At 41.9% G+C, this 27,882-nt stretch overlaps 1 protein-coding gene across 1 annotated transcript in view; it reads right to left on the bottom strand.

Annotated features, from left to right (window-relative positions):
- Positions 1-15,650, bottom strand: part of IGF1R (insulin like growth factor 1 receptor) — a 263,823-nt gene extending 248,173 nt beyond the window's left edge. Inside the window, exon 1 of the mRNA XM_054043160.1 lies at positions 15,543-15,650. Coding sequence (XP_053899135.1) covers positions 15,543-15,636 — 94 coding nt within the window. The 5' untranslated portion in view covers positions 15,637-15,650. The remainder of the gene's footprint in view (positions 1-15,542) is intronic.
- Positions 15,651-27,882: the final 12,232 nt, after the last annotated feature.

Below are 27,882 nucleotides of genomic sequence, written 5' to 3'. Positions count from 1 at the left end.
TTGACATACGCTATCATGGTCTTATTGTTCATTGCGAATAGCTCTTCTTTGTGGCGGAGCCAAAGGGAGTCCCCACTGGCCTTCACCTCCAGTAAGTTTAAGTTTCATTGCTTCTCACACACCAATCTCCCCAGCCTGGCATCTCAGGTCCTCACTGGTTCTACAAGGGAATGGTCCTCTGGGGCATTTTCTTAGTCTCTTTTTTTGCTAACCGCCATTTCAACGAGTTTGAAAAATTCTGGGAAAACTGGATCTTGGTCAAGGGGTGCAGGAGATAGTTATGGGACAGAGAAAGCGGAACATGCACAGGTGGTCCTATGGAACCTTGCCCAGCAGAGAAAGTCTGTGCAAGTTACTAGCATCTCGTCATGAATCTACTGGGGAGTGAACTTAACATCCTCGTCTTGAACCACTTCAAGACACCTTTATATATTCAGAAGCAAAATCAGAGCACAACCTTCCTCCCCCAGCCACTTCAATTTTATGCAAGTCACATTTAAATAGCCATAACACTTATCATAGGCAAAGTCTACTTTTGTACGTTACCATTTGTAACTAAAATGGTTCAGCAACAAATGCTTCCATGTGCATGACATGCAAAACATTTAGATTTTACAGTGTTTTTATTCTGTAGGTCTCAACGCATTGTTAACCCCATTTCACAGACAGGGAAAAGGTACAGAAACGCAAAGTTACTTGCCCAAGGTCTCACCTGAAGTCAACGACACAGTCAAGAGCATAACTCAAGCCTCCGGAGTTCTATCAAGACCACACTGCCTCCCACGTGCACTTTTCTCCCGTCTCACCATCAGAATACAAGTCAGCTACAAGGAGACAGCTACTATAATTCAAGAGAGTAGGTGGAGCTGGCAGGAGGGAGATGGCACACAGGGAAGCAGGGTGATTTGAAGAAGAGACCTTGCAAGTTAAGAGGGAAGTGCGAGTCTGTCATGAAGAAAAGGGGAAGCTGGATTTTAGGTAACCAGGAATGAGAGAATATGATCCCTTCAGTCTTTTAAGCAGCAAGTGGCCTCTTATAGAAGAAACCCAAATTCTTCCTATTTTCCTTGCTGATGAAGAGCAAATGACTGCCCTAATTACCAATGTATTTGTGAGGGTATTTTTAAATATAACCTTACTAAATAAACTAGCTACCCACCTGTTTTGTCACAAGCAAACACTCTGTTCATTTTGGTACCAGAGTCATTAGTAGCACCAAACTACTTGGAATAAAATCACTTCCACATTCCATTCGGCCCTTCTTCAGTGCTCCCCAACCCAACGCCCTCAGACAGGCTCCGCTTTCACAGGAAATGACTCACTATCATGTTGGTAAATCACAATTCAACTTGAGTCAGCCTAAAATTCAGCTGTGAAGAGCAACAAATCAGCATGACAGCAAGGTCAGATCTAAAATTGTAAGTCTGAATTATACACAATTAACATTCTCATGCACACTGTTCTGAATTTGCTTAGGAAGTGGTGCACATTTATGCACCCTGAAAGGAAAATACAATTTTACAATTTTTCACTCTCCTCCAAAAATGCCCCCAAGCATAGTTAGAATTCAATTTATTAACTTTACAGGAAAGAGTAGACAGTAGCCCAGTTATACTATCTAAAATCTATTTTAGGGCTTTCTATAATGCCCACACTTCAGGCTCTCAGTGATTCCCAGGAAAAATTAATATATACTCCAAGGCCTCAAGCAATTCATGGAATTTTCTGCTCTTCCCTGGGTATGAAAAGGCTCTGACCAGGTTATTAGATTTCTCTACTCCTTGTGTATCCTCCAAGCCAAAAGGGAGAAGACAAATTTGCATGAAATATAGACCAGAGGTCGGCAACTTCTGGCACGCAGCTCGCCAGGGTAAGCACCCTGGTGGGCCGGGCCAGTTTATTACCTGCTGACGCAGCACGTTCGGCTGATCGCGGCCCCCACTGGCCGCAGTTTGCCGTCCCTGGCCAATGGGGGCGGCGAGAAGCCACGGCCAGCACATCCCTCGCCCGCGCCGCTTCTTGCCGCCCCCATTGACCAGGGATGGCGAACTGCGGCCAGTGGGGGCCGCGATCGGCCGAACCTGCCACGTCAGCAGGTAAATAAACTGGCTCGGCCCACCAGGGTGCTTACCCTGACGAGCCGCGGGCCAAACATTGCCGACCCCTGATCTAGACTATAACATACCAATGCACACTATAAAACATTCATGCTGATGAAGTAATATTGGGGCTCATAAGGTCTGAAGGACAACATGATTACACAAACTCAAACACGTTCCGTCAGTGGTGCATGCAGAAGAAAAGGCTATTATGTAAAACAAATGGAACCAGTAGTGCTCATAAGAATTATACATGGAAGTGGTAGCCCCACCTACAGTTGAGGGTGCCTAACGCTTTCCATTGTTAGACCCCGCTTTCAGTTGCTTATAACTTTGCCAAATTTTAACTATCCAGGCTGAAGTTTTCCATGCCATGGCAGCAGAGACTCTCCCCACCACATGCTGGCACACAGGCACCAACTTTCCAAAGCACCAGGGGAGTGCTCGACCCCCCAGCTGTCCCAGGCCCTGCCCGCACTCCACCCGTTTCCCCCCCCCCCAAGGCTCCACCCCCACCCTACTTCTTCCCAACCCCGCCTCTTCCCACCCAATTGCAAGGTGTGCAGGAGGCTGGGGGGGAGGAAGAGGGGTGTGTGGAGAAGAAGAAAGAAGCTGCCTACTACCAGAGCCAGGTGAATAGCTGATTATTTCATTTGCTGACAGTTCCAAAAATTGAACGAAAACTTTGATTCAAACCAAACCTAGAAATTGGGGGGAAATGGGGGGGGAGTCGCAGGCCAGTCCCAAGCTGGTGGGGGGCTGGAGGGGTGTCCTCGAGCTGGCCCCGTGCAGTGTTCCATTTTCCCTTTGGGAAAATATGGATCACCCTAAAAATGCTATAAAAATTATAATTACTCTGAAAAAGTCAGGCCCTAAGTGTCGCAAATTAGGCACCAAAATTAGCAGACACCTGATAATTTTAGCGTTAATCTGTCGGTCAGTTCCCCTTCTGCAAAATGGGGAGTTATAAATAAAGTTAAATGTTTTTGAACCACTTAGATCAGTGGTTCCCAAACATTTGTCCTGCGTGACCCCGTTTTTGGATATATTGCTTCCAGCGACCCCAGGCAGCAGAGGACACCATTTTGCTTTACAAAATGGTGTCCTCCTCACAGCATGACCTAGCACATAAGGTGCATGCGAGGTCACGCTGTGCGGAGAATGCCATTTTGTAAAATGTCATCCTCTGCACACTCAGGACTGCTGCAACGCGACCCCACTTGGGAACTGTTGACTTGGATACTACAATGAAGAGTGTCATACAAGCCTATGAAGACATTAATTCTGTATTCAAGATTTAGATGTTGTGCAGTAAATAAGACCTCAGGCCACCCAATGAATGATGAGCATAAAAAATATTTAATAGTTACACATTCTGTGAGAAACATCATTCTTGCACAATAAATAAGACAGGGATCCTATTGGAAAAAAACATCATGTGGTGATGTAATTAAAGACTATCATAATACGTAAGCACAAGGAGACCGCATTAAGGTTGCACGAGCGACCTCAAAATTCTAGCATTTGCTAACTTGTGTGCTTGACTTGGCAACCTTAACATTCTTTTAGTGTAGGGTTGGGTGGGGTGTTTTTGTTTGTTTGTTTTTTAAGAATTATATAGACTGCCTCCTCAGTCAGTCAGTCAACAACCAAGACTCCCCCACACCAAGTCTCAGGTTTGCTAAGAACAAATTTTTGCACACATCTTGAAATGCCTGGTAATACCTTGCTTCACAGTGAAAAAAAATTTTTTTTTAAATCTGGAGGAAAAAGAAAGTCATCCAATGATTTCAATACATTTTAAAAATATTCATGAAATTAAGTCACTTAACACCCCTATAAGGTCAGCAATTATTCCTATTTTACAAATTGAGTTACAATGCAAATGCATGCAAGAAAATACATTTCTTCACAACCCCTGCATGCTGTCAGCTATAAGAACATAAGAATGGCACTACTGGGTCAGACCAAAGGTCCATCAAGCCCAGCATCCTGTCTTCCAACAGTGACCAGTGCCAGGTGCTCCAAAGGGAATGAACAGAACAGGTAATCATCAAGTGATCCATCCCGTCGTTCATTCCCAGCTTTTAGCAAACAAAGGCTAGGGACATGATATTTGATCACCCCCTGTTTTATCATGCATGACTACCCAATATTGTTGATCATAAAATTGTCCGGTCCCCTTTTTTTTTTTTTAATTCAGCTATAACATTTAACTTGAGACTTTTCTATCCCACTAGTGGACAGATAGAGGCTAATACACTGATGCTGACAACATCTTGCTACGTTTTTTTATTTGCTGTTCAAAAAAACAAAAACAAAAAGCCCATAATTTATTACTGTCAAAGTAGTATTAAAACAGGACCAAATCCGCAGAGAGAAAAGAAGTGTGAATGCAACCTTGCAGCATTGCAACATAACATCAGATTCAAACATTCCAAGTGTCTGTCTGTCTCTCTCTCTCTCTCGCACACTGCAATGTGCTGTGGACAATTTCAAAATACTGTCACTGATGAACACCAATAACCAAAATACATGAACACCAATAACACCTCAGACAATGTTGGCTCGCCCACTGAAATTAGTTATACGTGTTGTTGGGTTTGGGCTTTTTTTTTTTTTTTTTTTTTTTGTTAAAACGTTGGAAACCTTTTTTACCAGGTTAACCAATCCTGACTTTAGTCTACTTGGCATTTCTAGAGCACTGCCAATAATATATAGCTTCATTCAGACCAGTACAAAAACTGTTAATAGCTAATGACACTTACACATGATCTTACCAGGCTCCTCCTTAGAGATAAGCATTTAGTCTGTCTAACTGCAAAACGGACGTCTGAAATGGAAGTGCATCTGTAACAGAGGAAGTCTTTCAAAAACTACTGCCCCAACAATGTAGCGAAGGTACATTTTCAGTCTTGATGCTTTCTGGTTTGTGATTTTTTCACATATTGTTCAGAGATGAAAGAACTGAGAACAGAGATTGCATCTGTTGCCATCACAATTTAACCACAGTCTATGTATTTATACAGCGGAACCTCCAAAATAACACTGCATCTGTTAAGATGACAGTATTTTTCCATAGGAGCTCTGCTTTGTTGCAGAGCAAGTCTGACATTGTTGCTTTTGAAGTGCTGATTGTGATCCACCCCAAATTCCTTTATAATCTTCATCAAATGTGTTGAATTGTAAAGCTGTTGTTCTCTTAGTGTGGCTTGGAAACAATAAAATGTTAATACATCTGATTAGTGGGCAGTTGGCACTAAAACTCTTCTACTGAGAATGCAACATGTTTATTTAAACAATGAGCCACCAGGAAACCAAAATTTGATTTCTTGATACATACAAAATAAAAGCATATAAAACCAGAATTCTCCTGCAGATGTAGCTTTACATCAGACACTTTCACAGCCCATCTTCAAGAGAAACACTGCAATTCTCCCATTTCTGTTACAGCTGCATGATAGCTCACTAATGAGCCACCGTTAAGAGAATATTTGTGCACTTCTATAGAACACTTGGACTTAAACTGTTAAGCTGGACACAACCTCAGGTTTTTACTGGTTTCAGAGTAGCAGCCGTGTTAGTCTGTATCCGCAAAAAGAAGAACAGGAGTACTTGTGGCACCTTAGAGACTAACAAATTTATTAGAGCATAAGCTTTCGTGGACTACAGCCCACTTCTTCGGATGTTTTTACTGTGATTCTAGCGATTTAGTTTAGGCCTAAAACACAGGGATACGGTGGGGGTGTTTTAGAAGCCTCCTTTATAAAAATCGGTATGAATAGGGAGGTTTATGCATTTATTAAACTTTCCTTGCTGTGGTGAAAATTCAAACAGCATTTTGCTAGCACATGAAAAACAGACAATGAAACTGGACAGAACCAAATGAGCTTTTTCATCCAGTTTCTGTCCAGACCCTTAGGTCACTCCCAGATTCACAACCCAAGCTGGCTCAAAACCCTGCCCTTGTCCTCAAACAAACCTAGGCCAATCTCAGTTTTTGCAACACTACAAAACCAGATGAATTTCTCCCAATTTTGGCCTTTCACTAGACAAGTTCATGCATCAATAACCTCCATCCGGGGTCTAGCACACGGTAGGACTACAGGAAAAGATGATCAACCTGTTAATAGAAAATTCCCCTCCGCTGGGTTCTCCAGGGAATACCAAAAGGTAGGCTTTAAGCTTTAGCTACCTGGGATAGGATTGGCAGTCCACCTGGCCTTTGGCATTTTCCTCTGTGCTGGCTTACAGGGCTTCCCTCTATCCAATCTCAGTACCGCACAAAATGGGGAGAAAGAAGAAAAAGTGTACAAACACCTTTTGTAACAGCAAATTACATCTGCCTCTGACACTGCTGGGAGGCCCCTTCCCTCCGTTTCTCCTGGGAGACTGGATATTGCAGGGAAGCAATAAAAAAAAAAAACAACTATGTCAGAAAAAATTCTTAGCCACCAGAAACTGAGGGGGGAAAAGTTTAACTACAAACTAATACAGAACCACAAGCTGCTTCTTCCACCTGCTAAACACCGGAAACAACTGGACAACAGCCAAAAACTCTCCTGGTCAGGAGGAGGGATATCACCAAAATTCTGGAAGACTCCCATCGGCTGGAAAGGAGAATGACACTGATGTACCTGACTGGGTAGGAGTGCACTGAATAATTTTCTGCTCCTAAACTGGGTTTCTGGTAATAAAGTCAACAGGAGTCTTCTGCTAAAATCTACAAATCAAAAGTCTCTCTCTGCATCCTCTTAACTGCAGTGGCATTTTGGGAATGGATCTAATCCCAATGGAAATTTATGAAATTTAGGTACATTAGGCAATGATGTGTATTTAACTATGGGTCAATGCTTGGGGAAAGCATTCAGTGATCAAGAGAGAAAACAGAATATTCCACTGATTTCAAACAAAGTATTTCCAGACTGATTTCACTCAGCTGAGTGTTTCACTGTGGCCCACTGTTGCTCTCTGATCACAAACCATCCCTCTCTTTCAACAGCATAATGGAAGTGATACTGAGATTCCTACCAGGCTCATGTCCCCAGACCCTCTTTGGGGATGCCAAGTTTCTTCCTTTAGTAGGGATTCCCAACTGGAACCACCTGACCCTAGCACCATGTCCTTCTGGCATCTAGAAAGCCCATCCATTTCCCTAACATCTCCTGGCTATTTTGTGGTCACGGGTTGCCCCACCACTTGGATCTCTTCCTCCCTATGAATAGCTTTCCCAAAGTAAAACTGATTTGATTCTTGCCAGTTTCATCACTGCCCATTGGTTTCTGAGTAGCTAAAGTAAAACAGATTGGAACGGTGTTAATTTCAACACATCGCTGATAAAGAAATAATGAGGAGCCTGTCCCTACACGCCACAAAAACAGCACTGAATCAGATCATGTTTGGGAAAGTTGTTTTTGCAACCGCAAGTGCCAGAAACAAGCCCTCGGCCCTATTTATTTTTAATCAAAAGTTTAAATTCTGTAGACGCACATCACCTGTTCCTACTATCACTAACAAGGAGACTTCTTAAGCCCTATATCAGTGTCCATCCAGTTTCAACAGAGTCTAGAAGTTAACTGGATGTAATGGTCTACACCAGGGGTTGGCAACGTTCGGCACGCCATGGTTTTATTTACCTGCTGACACGGCAGGTTTGGCCAATCGCGGCCCCCACTGGCTGCGGTTCGCCGTCCCGGGCCAATGGGGGCGGCGAGAAGCCGTGGCCAGCACATCGCTCACCCGCGCCGCTTCTCGCCGCTCCCATTGGCCCGGGACGGCCGCGATCGGCCGAACCTGCCGCATCAGCAGGTAAATAAACTGGCCCGGCCCGCCAAGGTGCTTACCCTGGCGAGCCACGTGCCGAATGTTGCCGACCCCTGGTCTACACCATACATATGGGGAAAACAGATGTTTTACCAACAAGATATCACAAAACACAGCAACACAAACTAACTAGAAACACACAGAATTAAGGTAACAAAGTTACCTCTACAATATCTTAGCGCAACACAGAGCTTCTGAGATATCCTGCTGCTCCTGCACATTGTTGTATGTACAGCACGCTCCCCCACACTTAATTAACGTTTTCCAATATGGTTTGTGTCTGACTAATTTTAATCATGGGGTGAGCCTGAGCCCATTACCCTGTCTGATACTTTGTGCAGTTTGCCCTTTACAAATCAAGTGTTGAAATAGAACAAATCTTGAATATAACAATGAAAACGTCATACTTTGTACTCTCTGCTAATTCAAACTTGCATGCTCACCAGTTATACCTGGTATATTACAACAACATCGGAAACGAACAATACTTAGAAAAATGCTTCATCTTTGCTCCAATTTATGGATGTTCTCTCTTACTATAAAGCCATACAGTATCATGAAAAATTTAAAAAGTAATTTGTATAAACCTAGCTTATAAACTTAACAGCAGGTACAGTACATTTGATTTAAATAGACTGTGCTCTGATAAAGTTTAAATTCCAAGGGACAAAAGGATACTTGGACTATTTCAGATCATGCTCTGAACACTTCCAGCACCTGAACTTCAAAAATCCTCCCTTGTTTCTGAAAAAACTGGAGTATTTGCTTCAGCATGAAAAGATTAGAAATTACACAAACCTCCATTTAATAACTAAATTATTCAAATAATGGAAGGTGTGGTTGGAGAAAATCAGGAAGGTCAGCACAACACCAATTAAAGGAAAAACACACCACAGTAACACGTTTATCTCCAGAATTAGAAGAGCTCTTATGTGATCTATATGCTCCCACATTTTGACACACACATTTTTTTCCTTCTTTCCAAAATAAAGCAGTAAAGTATCCTAAGAATTTTTTTTTAAAAAACCCTAACTAAAAGACAGCGCGCTGATCAGAGCGGATATTCACACTTGTAAGTAAACAGAGCTATCTTTATAGCATGTAATGGCACCAATAACAGGTTTGCAGATAACACTCTCTCTGACCCGTCACTGAGCTATTTCAATAAAAAAATATTCATTTTGCTGGCATCATGTGGGAGATGAACTCATGCAAAAACAAGTGTTTTTACAAACTAAACTATTATTACCAACATTAATTCCTGCAGTAACAAAAAAATAGATAAGACATAAAGACAACATCTTTAGTAATACTTATTTCATTTGCAGTTACAGTACAGAAATATAGTAACAGCTTATGTTAATTCTCTGACGGAAAAGAGCTTTTCCCTATTTTGTAGAAGACATGCACCTTAATTCAAAGAAGTCTGAACAATACTGTGTCTATAAATGTGGTACTTAAAACACAAACTTGTCAGCAAAGAAAAATGTTAACCAGTTTATTCCTCTAATTAAAGAAATAAGTTATATTAAAATTTGTAGTAAAATTAGACCATGTTCCTGCAAGACAGTGTTCTTGTAGCACTTTCAAGGCTTATTTTTTCCTGCATTCCTGTTCAGGTATGATCATACTGCATCAATCAGGGGTAAGGAGCTTACTGGGTGGATGTGTGAAAAATTCATAGATATTAAACGTGTTGGAAGTCATCAACAAACTAACCTGAAAGTCATAGAGACAATGATACATGCTGATGTACTTACTGTCAAGCCAAACAAGAACGGCACTATCAGTTAACAGGGTAGTTTGATCTTTTTGAAAAATCAAAACAGTTATTATTTAGATTTGACTAATATCAAGGCTTTAATATCAGAGTTTCTTAACAGTTTTGCCAAAAGCAAACTTATATGTTCTCTTTTGTAAACGTACCTATAAAATACAGATTATATATATTATGTCAATTTTTGCTTTCAGCATACTAACAAATTTTACATAGCCTTGTATTTGCTTGTACCTTGTAGTTTAAGAAATTAATCATTGATTTAACTAACAGATCTAGAGGGATCGCTTAGATTTAGTATTTGTGAAGATTAATTAAACCATCTGTAAAAGACAGAACAAAATCTAAAACACACCCCACCAGCACCAGCTTTTGGTAAGAGATTTATCTCCCTAATAAATCAATACGTTACCAAAGTCTCCTTTCTAAACCTTTACAAAAAATTAGTAGCCCTGCCTTGAACAACTTTTTAGCCTGTGTATGACTTTTGAGGAGTTGATAAATTTATAGTCCATTTGCAGACCGTATAAATATTCATTCATATTATACACCTATGTTGTTATTCATTTGCCTGTCTTCAAAGTCTGCTCCAGACAGTTTTGGATACATAGAATACATAGTACTATGAAATCTGTTCCGATCTTGAACTCAGATAGCACCTGCTGCAACTTGGCTAAGAAAACAGTATCAAAGCAAGTTAGCTAAAAAACCACAGGTGCCTTCTTATGAATTACTGTTTGTTGATTTCTGCTTTTGTGCAATAAAAGGTTTTGGAAACTTCCTTTTTTAAAATCATCATTGCATTCAAAGTGTTCTTCGAAACAGGAATTGTAACAGAAAGTCTCATTATTATCTATGAAACCTTATAGTAAATCCAATCTTTGTTAGAAAGACTGCTGCAATAAACTGAAGTCACACACTCTTGCAAACAACTTTAACCATTGCTCAAAACACTTGAGATACAACTTACTACAATACAGCACAAGTCATTTTTTTAAATTTAGGGATACAGAGTCATCACATTTTTCAATACAAAATTGCATTTGCCACTACTGATGTTTACATTAAGCCAGCTGCTATTAGGTAAGACCATAAAGTCTTTCCAAATACGAGAGAGGTATACTAAAATTCAAGTAGGAAATTATTTATTAAGGTCATAAACCAACGTTTAAGGGATGGTTTCAAAGGTTTGGAGTCTTCTTCAGTTTAGGTGACATCTTAATATTACAGGAGGAAGAGATAAATTAATATCTTTAACATCTTATTGATGAAATTCAACATTGTGTGACAAGGTACAGAGGGAATAGGTACAAACTAATTTATATTTTTTGCTCAGTAAATTTATTACAGACTTTTGGTGGAATTTTTTTTTATTGCTTTAAATCATTTTACTCAATTTAGTCTGTAAACTACCCTGATGCATACATCACACATGACCATCTAAACAGGTTAAAAGAAAGTTGTGTTTCATGAAAGATCATGAAGTGATCAAAAAGTGTAAAAAACAATTTGTTTTTACACAGTATTTGTGCCTCCTAAAATTTAAGGCCAGGAAGGATGTTACTATGCAGTTTTTTCTGTTCACAAATTATATAAACTACCTACAATATAACTCATCATTTTAATCCATGAACTGTCTTCTCTCAACTCACCAAATGAAAACTTTCAATGACCACCAGTAAAACTGAAGTCTACTGAAGAAGCATGAAATATTGATAGAAAAAAAGTTCTTAATTAATGCTAATGTAGTTTTAAAAGCATAATTACAACTTCAGCCCAATAATTTATATCCCTAAAAATATTGTATTGTATTTTAATCATTAAATCAAAGATTTTATTAAGCAGAAGAGAAATTGGTATATTCTTAAATGTAAATTTAGTAAAGCAAAAAAAAAAAAAAACCACACTTGAAACCATTTAACTACACCCCAAGTAAAGTACATTATCTAAACTAGCCATTTAACAGTGTAAAGAGACTTAAAACTAGCAGGTTTTTCTTCTTGTGAAAACTTTAAATGTATAGGCTTTAAGGAAAGAAATCTAGAGTGCAGACAATTAAAGGCAAAAACAAATTATTTAACTCGCATTTCAGAGTCATTCTAACATTAATTTTAACAAGAATGATTGAATGTTATTAGAATTACATGTTCGACTTTCACTTGTTTATAGAATCCACACTATTCCTCAATTAACAAAAAACTAATTTCTTCTGTTTCACTGAAGCTAAAACCAGTTGTTCTCCTACCCCACTTCTAACAATATTTTTGTCATTAGTTATTTAGTCAAACTCTTTAGTTGGACTTTCTTTACTTTACAGGAAGAAAAACATTTTTCTCCCCCAAAATACCAATTCTACAATTAAACCAGCTACTATGCATCCATTCCATAACAGATCCTATGTTTTGTCCTTTTAACACATTCTGCTTCATATTAACACAATCACCACCATTTCCTAACCCTTTTAGCTAGTAATTCATACAACCCTTTGTCCTGATTCTGATATTTTAAATTGATTTAACATGTGCCTTTACACTTGTTGGTGTTATCCTTGATTACCTCACTGTTCCTTCCGATGAACTCTAATAATAATAATGTATTGATAACAGAGAAGGAATATTTAGATACAATTTTCAGTGTACCTGATTAACATTAATTCCTTTAATACTGAAACATTTCATATTCAGTATCTAAATTGCCCAAAGAATTATGTAACTCATTCAACTATAAACTCTTATAACCAAGCATATTAGGAGATATTGATGTTCATGCTACACACGTACCCTGACTACATTCATAAGGATTTTTTACTATGCATCCTGAAATATGGATCTAAAGATGCCAGCATGTACTATTGTTAATAAACATTTCAAACAATGTGTAGGCTGTACGTATGGGCTAATACTCAAAGCCAAGATAAACCGATTCATTGACATAGCTATGGGTCCAAAGTAGCATTACAACAGGTACCATACTAATGGTATTTTTATTCTGGGTGTCTAATTTTTTAAGGCACCCCTTTCAGCTTTCTCCTTCCATAAATACTTTAGGTAAGGAAACTAAAGCCAAATTTCAATATGCTCAACACTGGTGATCTTACGCAGAAAAAAAAGGACGTTCTGAGTTTAGGGTGCATCTTAAACCTGCCTCAAGATTTAAAGAGTCTCCCCCAACACCTGTCCATCTTACATACCACATGAACCATCACACCTGCACGAAAAGTTTATCTCAGGAATGGATTTCTTTGCTCTTTTGACAAAACGTTGGTATATTGTGAACATCTTTTCTGTGCATGTTGCTAATTGGAACTTTTCCTTTTAAAGTACTTGCATTTTAAAGATTTTTTTTTTGGTGATTAAATCTCATCTCTTACTGATTTATTAAGTATTAAAGGGTTTTTTTAATTCCTGTTGTACCTCCTGTGTACTCGTAATTAGGCATGCCTTACTTGTTTGACCAGAAACGGAAGTGCCTTTTAGCTATGACATTATATATGAAAAACAAATAAAAATAAGATCAATCCTCCTTCCTCTATTGTGGGGAGAGGAAAGAATACAAAGTGATGCAAAACATCTGTCTGGGGGTCATTTTTCCCCTAGCAGCAAAGTTCTTTCAGTAATAACTCGTGAAAACAAAGGCTATTAAACTGCCAACTACAAAGTCAACGTAATTAGAGGCAGTATTCAACTAAGACAAGCTTCTCATTTTATTTTGTCATATTGAAATGCCTGGATCGTCCTCAAAATAAAAGTATTTCATGTGAGATTTATTAACGGAGTCATTTTAGCTAGATGACCCAAATACAAACATTTCAAAGGAGTGAAAAATAAAATCTAATGTATTGCTGTTGCCTCTGTTAAGAGAATGTTTCTCCTCTCAACCAATTCTTACTTGCAGATGTTCTGGACTTGGTAAAAATAATTCAAGAACATTGGGCCAGTGTATTCTTAAACTGATGGAATAAAAGTTTAATTTTTTTACACTTATTATTAATCATCATTTACCTTGATTCTTCTAGCTACCAGCACACACCACCAACAACCAAAACCAGCAAGCTCTGAGGTTTTAGTTTTCAACCCTAAGGATTAAACCTCCTCTCTGGAAAGCAATTCTAGCTAAAAGATTCGACTTATCCAAGAAAGAAAACTCTCACAGCCTTGCGGGCCCAAGCATTACAATGTTAAAAGCCAAGTTGTGCCCTGACTTTCAAAGAGTTAATTGGCATTCACTGTCTAACGAAATACAATATTACTCAACATGCCTTACAGATTCCATCTACCCTAGCTTTGCCCGAAACGTTTCTACAACTGGTTTAATTGCCGGTACATCCAAGAACTTATTTTCCAACTTAAACCGACTATTTAAAGAAGCGCCTGGATGTTTTGGGTTTTTTAAGTTTCAGGAATTCTTTCCTCATATTTGAATGGCTGAAATGCATTTTCTCCTCCGCACACCTTTTCACAAGTAAAAACGGGTGACGCTAATCAATGGTTAGGGAGTTTTAAAAAGTTAAACCATTCAGCTAGTAGGAACGGATCTAGCATTAAGGACCGGATCTCCTGTCTGCACAAACACTGAAAGACAAACAGAGGGAGATCGAGCACAATGTTAAAATGGTTGAAATAAAAAGGCCAATTTAACAACACCCCCCAATCTCCCCTCCGCCCCCCGCCAAAAACGGGGGCCAAAATAACCGTAATGTTAGGGGCCAGCAATCCAAACTAACAAAACAGAAGAAAATTGACCATCCGCACCGATTAATATGCTGATCATTGCAATCTAGTCAATTTCAGCTCCCACCATCCCCACCCCCTTCTATTTTCCCCTGCAACCAAAGGGGGCGGGCAGAGAAAATAATCACAGGTTTGAAACGTACAAAAACAAAGTCGGGGCTTTTGCAACTCCCAAACAACACGGACAGACACTGCGATTCCGAAAAAAATCACCAGCAGCAAGAATCCACACCAGACATCGTTGTGCACTGGAGACTTAACCATTTGCAGCGCGTGTACACACACACACACACACACACACAACCACGTTTTCCACAACACAGAATTTAAACACACACACAGAAGAAAACAACTCGTGCTCTTTTAAAAGAATCAACCGCAGAACTTCCGTTCTAGGTATAAAAACAGCTTCTAATGTATTGATCTCCTCATCTTTAAGTCTCTAATCCTTCCAATCATCAATACATTTGTCCGTCCCCGTCCCCCCACGTTGTATAGACCTATATCAAATAAATATTAAATCAGTGGCCTTTGTATGCTGACCTATAGTCCTTTTACATCTGTGCATCCCAAGAAGGGAATGCCACGCTTTGCAAAACAAACACAAAACACACAACCTGCCTATTCACAGAAATCCTTTCAATTAGAGGGCATTAAACCCTGATTTTTAAAAAGGCATCCAACGATGAAAGTCAATATTTTTTCCTTCCAAACACTTCTGAAAGCAAGTATTCCTGGGCCTTTCGATGTTTATTGGGCACTTTACAGTCTTGGGAGTTTAAAATCTGAATATTTAGGAGAAAATCTGGAGAGGATTTAAGAAATGAACACAGTAGGTGAAAAGATGAGGGGGCTGGAGAGAAGCAATGGGAATTATTACTCTTCAGACACGGGAAAGTGTCTAAACTCTGGTTAAATACAGGAACATCAAAGCCATCCACTCCAAGGGAGGAGAGAGAAAAGAGCAGTCTGAACTCAGGGTATTAAATGTGCTTAAGGAGCAGATTCAAGAACAGGAAAACACAAGCAGCCCCTGAAACTCAAAAGTCACCGCAGTGCAAAACAAGCGTAACCCCCCCCCCCCCCATGTTAAATGAAACGCAAAATACTCACTTTCTCCATTTGTTGGCCACAGACAAAGTGTGGCAAAGAAGAGCAGAAACCCCCAGAATAAGGTCAGGGACCCTCCTCCAGCGCCAGACTTCATTCCTTTTTTTTTTAAATTACGGACAAAATCCCCCTTTCCCAAAAAAAAAAAAAAAAAAAAAAAAAAAGCCCAAATTTCTCCCCCTCCACTCACACAGAAGAACTATAAATTGGGAGGGTGGGGGGAGACCTAGGGAGGGGAAAATAACCTCCTCCTCCTCCCACACGCGCACACACAAAAAACACCCCTTTGGGTTTGAAAATTAGAAGGTTTTTTATTTCCCTAGCTGCTGTTCTTCCGGAAAAGCCACCCACAGACAACAATGAAAATGTGGGCTGGGCCCCCCCAGAAAGGGCGAAGCAACACTCCCCCTCAGCGCTGCCTGCAGTGATACAATGTGCCCAGAAGTAGCAAACATGAAGCACATTGGGGCTGGCAGTCTGTATCTTCAGCCTCCATTTTCAAACACCACACAGGCGCAGCAAACACACGCAAAAAAAAAAAATGGATGGGAAGGGGGGGGGGTCCAAAGCAATCTTATGAGAGAGGAGGAAATACAGCTTCCCGAGACTGGAGATTATTCCCCTAAGCAGAGACCTGAGACTGCTCCATAGGGATTCCCCCTTTCAAGCTCCCCCCACAGTACAAAAAAACACACCCAGTAAGTCCAGGTGGCTGAAGACCCTACAAACGCGGAATAAAAATGAATGAAAAGGCCTCCCCCTCTCCCTCGTCTCAGCGCGGCTGCCACCGGCTCCTTCCCCCCTGCTAAAAAAAAAAAATCCAGGACACACACAAAGCGGCAGCAGGGAGAGCGGAGCCGCTCAGCACTTCTCCTCCTCCTCCTCTTGCTGCTGCTCGCCTCCTCGCATCCCTGCGAGCGCAAAAACCCAAACAAAACTGAACCCGGGGCGTGCGCGCTGCAAACCCTCCCCGCTTCTCGTCCCACCCAAGCCGGGGGGGAGTGTGCGGGGGTGAGGGGGAGGGTCGTAGCGGGAAGGGGGAGAGATCCGGTTGGCTGAAGGTCAAAGCCCAGGCGCTTGTTGCAAAGGGGTCCGTAATGCCTCCAAGCGGGGAGGGTGCAAGGGGAGGCCCCGCTGCTGCTGCTCGGGATTTAAGTCTGTCGCTGTTCTTTGCAGCAGGGCTTGCGCCGTTGCTCGCTTGCACGGGGCAGAGGGAATGCTGGTAAACAAGAGGCGGCCGCCGCCGCTGCCGCCGTTTGCTGCCGCTGCTGCTGCTGCACTGGGGGCTCGCGCGCGCGCACGCGCTCCCGGGCTCCTCGCGCTCAGCTGCGGAGGCGGCGGGGGCCCGGAGCAGGCGCGAGGCAAAAAGAGGAGAGCGGGATCGCCGGCGCCGTCCGGAAGGGAGCCCGGGCGGGGGAGGCAGAGCAGCGGCGCGCGCGCGGCCCCTGCAGCCCGTGTTGTCCGCGCGCTGCTGCAGCCTTGCCCCCGGGCGCGGGTCTGCTGCGCGCTACCCCTCCGGCCCCTCTAGGGCTGCCCCGTGCCACATGCACGTCAGGCTGCAACTCCCCCATGCCTTGGTCTCCTGCTGCATCCCAATGTCATGCTGGGAGGCATAGCCCTGGGCCTGGTTTGCATTGCACTAAGCTCAGTGGGCCGGGGGGGGGGGGTGTTTTTGTTTTTCAGAGGCTGCCAGTTTGTGCGCTGGAATCTGATTTTCGAGGAGGGGGGAGTGGGGGGCGGAGGCGAGGTTGGAGGGAAGTCCTCCTCATGGTTGCAAAGAAAACCTTCAAAACGTGAACAGAGTGCAAACCGATGCATTGATGTCTTTGTGTCTGCCAGGCCTTCCAGCAGCCCTGCAGGCTCGCTCCTGCAGCCCGAAGCCCTCACACACGCAATATGCATACGTACAAGATTGTCTCGGGAGATCAGTTAGAATGAGGGAGATTTGTAAAAATATTTTAAAATTAAATGTCTAATGTCTCACTGAAGCAAGTAGAGTGCAAAAAAAAACCCCAAACAAATCTTTCATCCAAAAAAGGAAAATGCTTAAAAACTAGTCCTAAATTAAGGCATCCATGCACCATTCAGGACAACCCGGTGGATTCTTACTCCTACTCCCCTTTGCTTTGCTCTCCTGCCATACCACCTAAGTGCCTCTTATTGACACACAAAATGCTGCTAACATTGAAAAGAATCCCATTGTAAATGCAAAGACTATCCCCAGTTTCTGGATGGATCTCTCAAATAGCTCCTTTTCTTTTTCTTGCAGCTGTTGCAAAAAATGTGCATGCAGACTTTTCTTTTAAGCTGGTAAAAAGTCAACAAAAGCAGAAAGGGGTTGCATCCTGAATAGATCTGAATCTTACTTGCTTTATTTATTTATTACATGTATATACTATTAAATTATTTCCTCAATGTTTGTGCATTTAAGCTGGTAGCTACCAAGCAGAGCTTGAAGTTCCTGGCTTGTGGGTGTAGAAGAGAAGACAAGAAAAGGGTTGGGGAAGCAACCGTTAAAATTGATGGGCTCACCTGAAACAAGAAACCAAGGAAGAATTTATCCCCAAAGTAATACAGCACATTCATACACCGACAATTTCAATACGATTAATTAAAACAGTGTTTCCCAAACTTGGGACGCCGTTTGTGTAGGGAAAGCCCCTAGTGGGCCGGGCCTGTTTGTTTACCTGCCGTGTCTGCAGGTCCAGCCGACCGCGGCTCCCACTGGCCATGGTTCGCTGCTCCAGGCCAATGGGAGCTGCTGGAAGTGGCAGCCAGTACATCCCTACATCCCTTCCAGCAGCTCCCATTGGCCTGGAGCAGCGAACCACGGCCAGTGGGAGCCACGGTCGGCCGGACCTGCGGACGCAGCAGGTAAACAAACCGGCCCGGCCCGCCAGGGGCTTTCCCTAAACAAGTGGCGTCCCAAGTTTGGGAAACAATGAATTAAAATACTGTAACGAATTGACTAGTCCATGTATGGGTTTCTATCACTGCTCAGACAGAATTAGAACTAAATTGTATGCCATTGGCTGTACATTGATAATAGTTAATGGATAGTCTCCTTAAAATACTCCTGGGGGAATTCTGCGCCACTGTGCATGCTCAGAACTCATGTCCCCCGCAGATTTCTTTACTTCCCCGCAGAAAAATGACTTTCTGACAGGCACCTGGAGCAGCCAGTGTGAGTCTGAGAACACCGCAGACAGTGGCTTCTACTCTGAGCTGGGATCAGCTGCTAGTCCCAGCTGGGATGGAGGCAGGAGAGGACGGAACTTCCTCTTCCCCTGCAAGGAGTGGCTGGGTCTGTGTCAGACCCACCCCCAGAAACCTCCCCCAGCTGCAGGAAGCTCAGCATCCTCTCCTGCTTCCTGCCCCCATCACTCCTCATCTGTGGGGGGACGGGTCACTGTATGGGGAGCTGCTCCCCCATCCACCCAACCCCCATGCATCCAGACCTTCCATAACTGGACACCCCTGCCAAGCCTTACCCAGTACCCCTAGCCCTTCATAACCAAACCCCACCCCACTGAACCTCAACCTCTGCATCTGGAGACCCCTTGCAATCAGACCCCTCCACCCAGACCACCCCCCACTGAGCTTCCTGCACTCAAACCCCCACATTGACAAGCCCCACCCCCCTGCACCACTCTGAGCCCCCACATCCAGACCCCCACACCACTGACCCCCCAACTAGCTGCACCCAGATCCTCACCACACCACGCCCCACTCACCCAGCACCCAGACTCTCCCGCTGAGACCCCCAAACCCAGATCCCTCTGCTCAGCCCCAACCACCTTCACCTTGGAAGCCCCTGCAGAGTCCCATTGCCCCTGCACCGAACACCCCCCCCCACGAGCTTCTGTGCTTCCAGATCCCCCCACATCTAAACCCCCCACTGAGCAGCCTGCACCCAGATTATCCCAGATCATGCGATTAAAGACTGTATTGAAATTACACATAGATATAAACGGTCAGTTATGTATCCAACATTCATTATTCACTATTATTATTTATTGTATTACCATAATGCCCAGTAGTCCTAGTCCTGGACCAGGACCCCATTGTGCTAGGTGCTGTATAAACACAGAACAAAAAAGACGGCCCTTGTCCCAAACAGTTTACAATCTCAGTAATGTTAACTTTGTCAGGTCCTGATTCTTGAGGCTCTCTTAACAGGGCTTTTTATGGAATGCCCAATAATCTTATAAAAGAAAAAAGTAGTAGTAGTAGAAAAAAATCGTAGTCCTGTTTGTTACAATGGGAGTACTTGCCAAATAAAGTGCTACTCAGCATGCACAAGAGTGGCAGAATTGGACCTTTAGTAAGCTTGGTGAAAATGTCCATGCAAACTGTGCTGCACAGGTACCATACCCAATTTTCAGTGGGTTATAACTTAGCCATGTCTATTTCCTAGTCAAAAACCAATTTTCTGCTCCCTACCATTTTTGTCTGTAGAGCTCCCTACCATTTTTGTCTGTCCAAGAGAGGAAGGATAGATAGATAGATAGATAGAAGGGGTGGATGGGGATAGATAGATAGATAGATAGATAGATAGATAGATAGTGGGAAAAGTGGATTTTACTGACTGAGAGTCAAACTCTGCCATCCTGATACATGCTGAGTGACACCTTACCCTGTACAAAATCCCACTGGCTGGACCTTCTTCTTGTACTCAAACTTTAATTTAAAAAAAACCCAAATCTAATGGGCAGAAAAATTCAGCCCCAAAGGTCGTTTCAGAAATGGATGAGCGACTGAAAACAGGTGGTTGGAATGGAGAATGTTATACAACTTTAATTATAGTAGTTTCCACTATTCCTGCTACAATACATCAAGTATTGGCTCAGGAGAGGACTTCCTGGTATAGTTTGTTTTATCCTATGTGCCAATTTGTAATTATTGTCTAGGCTTGATTCAGTCTAATGATTCATTTTTCTTCTCAACTCTGTTCATTTTGTTACCTTATACCTTCACTCATCTCCAGCGGATTTGTCCACCTGGCACATCTTGTCTGACACCTGGACTGTAAATTCTCTGGCATAGGGACAGTCTTTGTTATTTTATCTGCACAATTACTAGTCTGCTGGGCCCTGATCCTTGATTGGGATTCCTAGTTGCTATCATAAATAAATTATAAAATAATTAATGCCACATAGGCATATGCAGAGGAGTACAAAGCCCCTAGGCTTATACACAGTTTTTCTGCATATCTTTTTAATGGAAAGTCTATATTATAATTTCTGTCAGAAATTTTGTGAGAAAATATTTTTCTTGTGACTCTATGTAAATTGGATGTTGGGGGTAGAACATTATTCTCAGTTTCAATCTCTTTTCTATCACGTTAGTTGTACAGTCACTCCTCCCCGTGTTTACAAGGAGCCTTATACCTTCCCTCTTTCCACCTCTGGTTTATCATCCCTGAGATGGACTGACAAATAGAAAGACACACCTAAGCATACACAAAAGCAGATTTGATCCTCTACAGTGTGCCGCAAAATACCATCAGCCTATTTGCATCCTTACTAAAATGCCACTCAGGTGGAAAAATAAAGGGACTGTGGAGGTAGAGATGAAACAAGACAGTCAAAACAGTCACAGACCCTGGTCTCTCAATCTACCCTTGGCAAATATCCTAATACTCAGTCATATTTTAATTTTAACAGCAACCTTGCCACTGCTTTCTGGGGCCGTGAATGAAGGGAGAGATACTCAACTATTTTCATTGCCTGCACTCTAGTTCTCCACATAGGACTCACTAGACTTTATTTTGGCTTCTGTAGCACTTTCAGGGCAGACTAACCTCTTTAACAGGCTCTAGCTCAGGGGTAGGCAACCTATGGCACGCGTGCCGAAGGCGGCACGAGAGCTGATTTTCAGTGGCCACCGGTCCGGGGGGCTCTGCATTTTAATTTAATTTTAAATGAAGCTTCTTAAACATTTTAAAAACCTTATTTACTTTACATACAACAATAGTTTAGTTATATATAATAGACTTATAGAAAGAGACCTTCTAAAAACGTTAAAATGTATTACTGACACGCGAAACCTTAAATTAGAGTGAATAAATGAAGACTTGGCACACCACTTCTGAAAGGTTGCCGACCCCTGCCCTACTAGTAGTAACCTTTCAAAGTATGAACAATCTGTATGACGAGCATAGGAGAACAGTGAGATTTATTCCCTCACTTTCTTCCTATCCCCCTTCAGAATTTATCAGCTTCTCAGGACAATGAGACAGAGCCAGGCAGCAGGGTATGATTTAGCTATATCAGTTTGAGGTGCTCTCACTGCAGCTCACGCACACACAGCAAGGACCAATAACCCCTGACATTCTTGTATGCTCTGGCGGACAGAGGTAGCACATACGACAGCTAAGATTAGATTTGACTTCCATTCTAAGCCATCCTTTCCAGTTGCTCAGAAATTAGCAGGCTGACATGTTTCAGACTCCATCTCAAGGTTAAACGTATAGGAAGTGTGAGCCAAATCAATTCAGCTGTTTATGAGTTGCATGAGTGAGAAATGTGTGTGTGTGTGTGTGTGTGTGTGTGTGAGAGAGAGAGAGAGAGAGAGAGAGAGAGAGAGAGAGAGAGAGATCGTGTCCCATGTATATGTAGGACAGACAAAAACAGTATGTCCTGGAAAGTCAAGAACTTGAAAGTCAAATGAAGTAAAAGTCTTAAACGAATCCACATGTTCCATAGAATCTCTATGGATAGTAATTCCATGCTCTAATAAGAATACAATAGTAGGGATCTATTATCGATCACCTGACCAGGACAGTGATAGTGACGATGAAATGCTAAGGGAGATTAGAGAGGGTATCAAAATAAAGAACTCAATAATAGTGGGGGATTTCAATTATCCCCATATTGGCTGGGTACATGTCACCTCAGGACGAAATGCAGAGACAAAATTTCTCAATACTTTAAATGACTGCTTCTTGGAGCAGCTGGTACAGGAACCCACAAGGGGAGAGGCAATTCTCGATTTAGTCCTGAGTGGAGTGCAGGATCTGGTCCAAGAGGTAACTATAACAGGACCGCTTGGAAATAGTGACCATAATATAATAACATTTAACATTTCTGTGGTGGGAAGAACACCTCAAGAGCCCAACACTGTGGCATTTAATTTCAGAAAGGGGAACTATGCAAAAATGAGGAGGTTAGTTAAACAGAAATTAAAAGGTACAGTGACTAGAGTGAAATCCCTGCAAGCTGCATGGACACTTTTCAAAGACACCATAATAGAGGCCCAACTTAAATGTATACCCCAAATTAAAAAACACAGTAAAAGAACTAAAAAAGAGCCACCGTGGCTTAACAACCACGTAAAGGAGGCAGTGAGAGATAAAAAGGCATCTTTTAAAAAGTGGAAGTCAAATCCTAGTGAGGTAAATGGAAAGGAGCATAAACACTGCCAAATTAAGTGTAAAAATGTAATAAGAAAAGCCAAAAAGGAGTTTGAAGAACAGCTAGCCAAAACTCAAAAGGTAATAACAAAATGTTTTTTAAGTACATAAGAAGCAGGAAGCCTGCCAAACAACCAGTGGCGCCTCTGGAAAATCAACATACAAAAAGAGCACTTAAAGATGATAAAGTCATTGAGGAGAAACTTAATGAATTCTTTGCTTCAGTCTTCACGGCTGAGGATGTTAGGGAGATTCACAAACCTGAGCTGTCCTTTGTAGGTGACAAATCTGAGGAATTGTCATAGATTGAAGAGTCACTAGAGGAAGTTTTGGAATTAATTGATAAACTTAACATTAACAAGTCACTGGGACCAGATGGCATTCACCCAAGAGTTCTGAAAGAACTAAAATGTGAAATTGCGGAACTATTAACTATGGTTTGTAACCTGTCCTTTAAATCAGCTTCTGTACCCAGTGACTGGAAGATAGCTAATATAATGCCAATATTTAAAAAGGGCTCTAGAGATTATCCTAGCAATTACAGACCGGTAAGTCTAACATCAGTACCGGGCAAATTAGTTGAAACAATAGTAAAGAATAAAATTGTCCGACACATAGAAGAACATAAATTGTTGGGCAAAAGGCAACATGGTTTCTGTAAAGGGAAATCATGTCTTACTAATCTAGTAGAGTTCTTTGAAGGGATCAACAAACATGTGGACAAGGGGGATCCAGTGGACATAGTGTACTTAGATTTCCAGAAAGCCTTTGACAAGGTCCCTCACCAAAGGCTCTTACGTAAATTAAGTTGTCATGGGATAAGAGGGAAGATCCTTTCATGGACTGGTTAAAAGACAAGGAACAAAGGGCAGGAATAAATGGTAAATTTTCAGAATGGAGAGGGGTAACTAGTGGTGTTCCCCAAGGTTCAGTCCTAGGACCAATCCTATTCAACTTATTCATAAATGATCTGGAGAAAGGGATAAACAGTGAGGTGGCAAAGTTTGCAGACGATACTAAACTGCTCAAGATAGTTAAGACCAAAGCAGACTGTGAAGAACTTCAAAAAGATCTCACAAAACTAACTGATTGGGCAACAAAATGGCAAATGAAATTTAATGTGGATAAATGTAAAGTAATGCACATTGGAAAAAATAACCCCACCTATACATAAAATATGATGTGGGCTAATTTATCTACAACTAATCAGGAAAGAAATCTTGGAGTCATCGTGGATAGTTCTCTAAAGACGTTCACACAGTGTGCAACGGCAGTCAAAAAAAGCAAACAGGATGTTAGGAATCATTAAAAAAGGGATACAGAATAAGACGGAGAATATCTTATTGCCCTTATATAAATCCATAGTACGCCCGCATCTTGAATACTGTGTACAGATGTGGTCTCCTCATCTCAAAAAAGATATACTGGCATTAGAAAAGGTTCAGAGAAGGGCAAGTAAAATGATTAGGGGTTTGGAACGGGTCCCATATGAGGAGAGATTAAAGAGGCTAGGACTTTTCAGCTTGGAAAAGAGGAGACTAAGGGGGGATATGATAGACATATATAAAATCATGGGTGGTGTGGAGAAAGTGAATAAGGAAAAGTTATTTACTTGTTCCCATAATATAAGAACTAGGGGCCACCAAATGAAATTAATGGGCAGCAGGTTTAAAACAAATAAAAGGAAGTTCTTCTTCACACAGCACACAGTCAACCTGTGGAACTCCTTGCCTGAGGAGGTTGTGAAGGCTAGGACTATAACAGTTAGGTTCACCTGTTACCTGTTAGGTTCACTCCCTCTGTTCTTAAAGTTAGGACATACCAGAAACATGGTTGCCCATGGCAGCCTTAAATCTGGCCTCTCATGCTTGGCTGCTCTACGTTATATCAGCTGCCTCTAAGGATCTGTTCTAGTTGCTTGTGGCTGTCAGGGTATAGGGACATCCCAGCCTGCTCCCTGCACCAAGGACCCTGAGAGGAGTAGCACAGGAGTCACTTGAGCCCTGTGCATCTCTCAAGGGAATCCTCAAGTGGCCCTTTAAGTGGGGGTTAAGGCTGTCTTGCACGATTGGAGTCGCACAAAGCAACTAGGACTCAGATCCTCAAAGGTATTTAGGTGCCTAACTCCCACTGAAATTGGTGTTAGATGCCTAAATACCTGTGAGGATCTGAACCTAGATGAGAGACGAAGATCCGGGCCCCTGATATTTCTCTTCTCCACTTCTGAAGCTTGCTCAGTTCAAAAACTGGGGCCAAGGGAAAAATTCCACTCTCACTTACATCGATGGAGTCACGCCACTGAAGTGAAGTCACTGGGGCATCTGCCGTTTGAAGTCAATGGAGTTACTCCAAATTCACACCAGTGTAAGAGTAGAATGTTCCCAAAACCCTGCCTGCCTCTCTTGCACACATCTTACAACTGAGTTCAACAGAATAACATATGTGAGCGGTGTGTGTGTGTTTGTGCGTTTATATCACAAAATTTAAAACCCTCTATGCACCAGGTAAATATTGTTGTTTGATATCAGCAAGAAGAGATGCTGCTGACAAGAGTCAAAGTTCTTGAGCTGCCAAACAGTAATATGTGTGACACTGGCCTTTAAAATGTGCGAGGAACAAACAATGAGAAGTAGAACAGCAAGGGAGGAAGTTTGAAACAATATGGAATTTTATTTCTTTAAGGTGTCTATAACTTTGGTGTCCTGATTCAGCCTGGCTGGAGTCAGCAATGCAGAAGAATGAACGGTGAGAAAGCTGCGGTTTGGGTAGGAGATGAGTATATTTGGGTCTAAAATGTGTGTCATGCTTCATCAGTAATCAGAGCTACTGGGCCAAACCTTCTCTCCTTGGACAAAATTTTGCACAAGAGTTCCCTGCAGGAGTCAGCCAAACTCTAGGCCACAGACCGCTAGTGAAGGTGCTTCTGGTCCACTCCCTTCTCATACACGGAAATATAGGACCTGGTGTGAGGGGCAGAGGTGCTTTATAAACACTGTCAGATAGAGGCAGACAGGTCATGTCCACAGTGCATGTGAGGGTGAGAAACCCCCTGGATGACTTCTCCAGTGCTTTGCCTGCCAATGCAACAGAAATGCAACATTTCCACTCCTTCTGGCCTCCGCACGCCCACATAAGGTGGCTCAGGACTGGGTCCTGTGATATACAATACAAACGGTAACAATCCCCTGTGAAAGGAGAAGAGGGGAAATAACAGTATTTATGCCCTCATATCCTCCCCCATCCAAACAAGAAGTATTCCATTAAATGGACGATTTAGGGGGCAGCAGCTAAGCAGGAATAACTATAAAACCTATGGTTCAATACTACTACTACTAATAACAATAATACAACAGCTTTTATAACCTAGTTACAGACCTCAGCTATCATATCCATAGCAACTGCAGCAAGTGGTACATGGCATATATTTAGAGATCCACTGCACCTGTCTAAAATAGACGCCGCTAAATTATGTCACTGTACCTTTTGGCTGTATTTTATGGGCCCCAGATGCACAGTGCATTCACACCTGGCTTTTGCAGTGCTGTGCAACAAGAATGTAGCTTTTGTACCAAACACCCATTTTCTCTTGTTTGCCTCCCTTTCATGTTTTTGACTGTGGCATACTTGTCAAAAAGAAAACTCCAAGGTGAATCATGTACTTGGGGGAACAAGTTGAGTGATAGGTGCATGGGAACAGCTGCAGTTTGCTTAAAGCAACTATCATCTTCTCTGCTCCAGCGCTGTTGCTGTCAAAATGTGGGTAACATGAATGTCTTGAATTAATACACGGTTGCAAGTAATTAGAACTGTATCCTTCTCTCACTGAAGACAATAGCAAACCAGTCACACTTTAAATTCTGGGTGCATTTATAAACAGCGTACAAAGGGTTAACAAATGACTGAGAGCTGCTTTAATACTCAATAGTTGTCGATTGTTATAGAATCGAACAGGTCAATAGGCTGCTTATAACCATTTATAACACCCACCGTTGATATGCTTATTTTCATTTCTAACACATACTACTCTGCATGTCTGCAACATGCTTATAACAGCAATTAGTTCTGTATTATTAAACCTAATTAACCCTTTATAAACTATGTATAAATCAGCTTTAATATAAAGTCTGACAGCAAGATTCCCACTGACTTTAATGGGAGAAGGATCAGACCTTCACCTTGTGTAAATGGAGAAAAAAGGCTTGTTGTATTCTGCAGTTCGTGTTCTCATCTCATAAACCCTAACTACATATCAGTCTCATTGATCATCAGCCTCGCGCTGAGACCAGTTTTGATCTCATTGAGGTCAGTGTTATGAAGATACACAGCAATTAAGTTCTACAATCATAAATAATAAAATAACAACAAGAAAACCACAACTTACTATATTGTGTGTTTATAGCAATTTTCACCCAAAGATCTGTCAACATGTTTACAATTAAGCCTCACAGTGCTTTTGGGAGGATAATCAATATTACCCCCCTTTTGCACTAGGGGAAACTGAGGCACAGCAATCAAGTGGCTCAAAGATCGCAAGCGAGGCAGAAGTAGCATTATTCTAGTCATAGAATAGAACCGAAGAGGATTTTTTTATTTGCTTGCCTGACCTTGGGTATCAAAATAAAAGACAATAATTTCTTCAAATTTCTCTCCAAATTTACACTGTGCTCTTTTTATCCATAGACTCATAAACTTTAAGGCCAGAATGGATCATCATGTCTGACCTCCTGCACATTGCAGGCCCCAGAACCTCACCCACACTCCTGTAATAGACCCCTAACCTCTGGCTGAGTTACTGAAGTCCTCAAATCACGGGTTAAAGACTTCAACTTACAGAGAATCTGCCATTTACTCTAGATCAAACCATGCTATGGAGGAAGGCAAAAAAACCCCAGGGTCTCTGTCAATGTGATCCGGGGGGAAAATTCCTTC

This window comes from Malaclemys terrapin, chromosome 10 (genome assembly GCF_027887155.1).
Source record: "Malaclemys terrapin pileata isolate rMalTer1 chromosome 10, rMalTer1.hap1, whole genome shotgun sequence".
In the NCBI taxonomy this organism is placed as follows: domain Eukaryota; kingdom Metazoa; phylum Chordata; order Testudines; family Emydidae; genus Malaclemys; species Malaclemys terrapin.
This window is presented reverse-complemented; position numbering and strand designations above follow the sequence as displayed.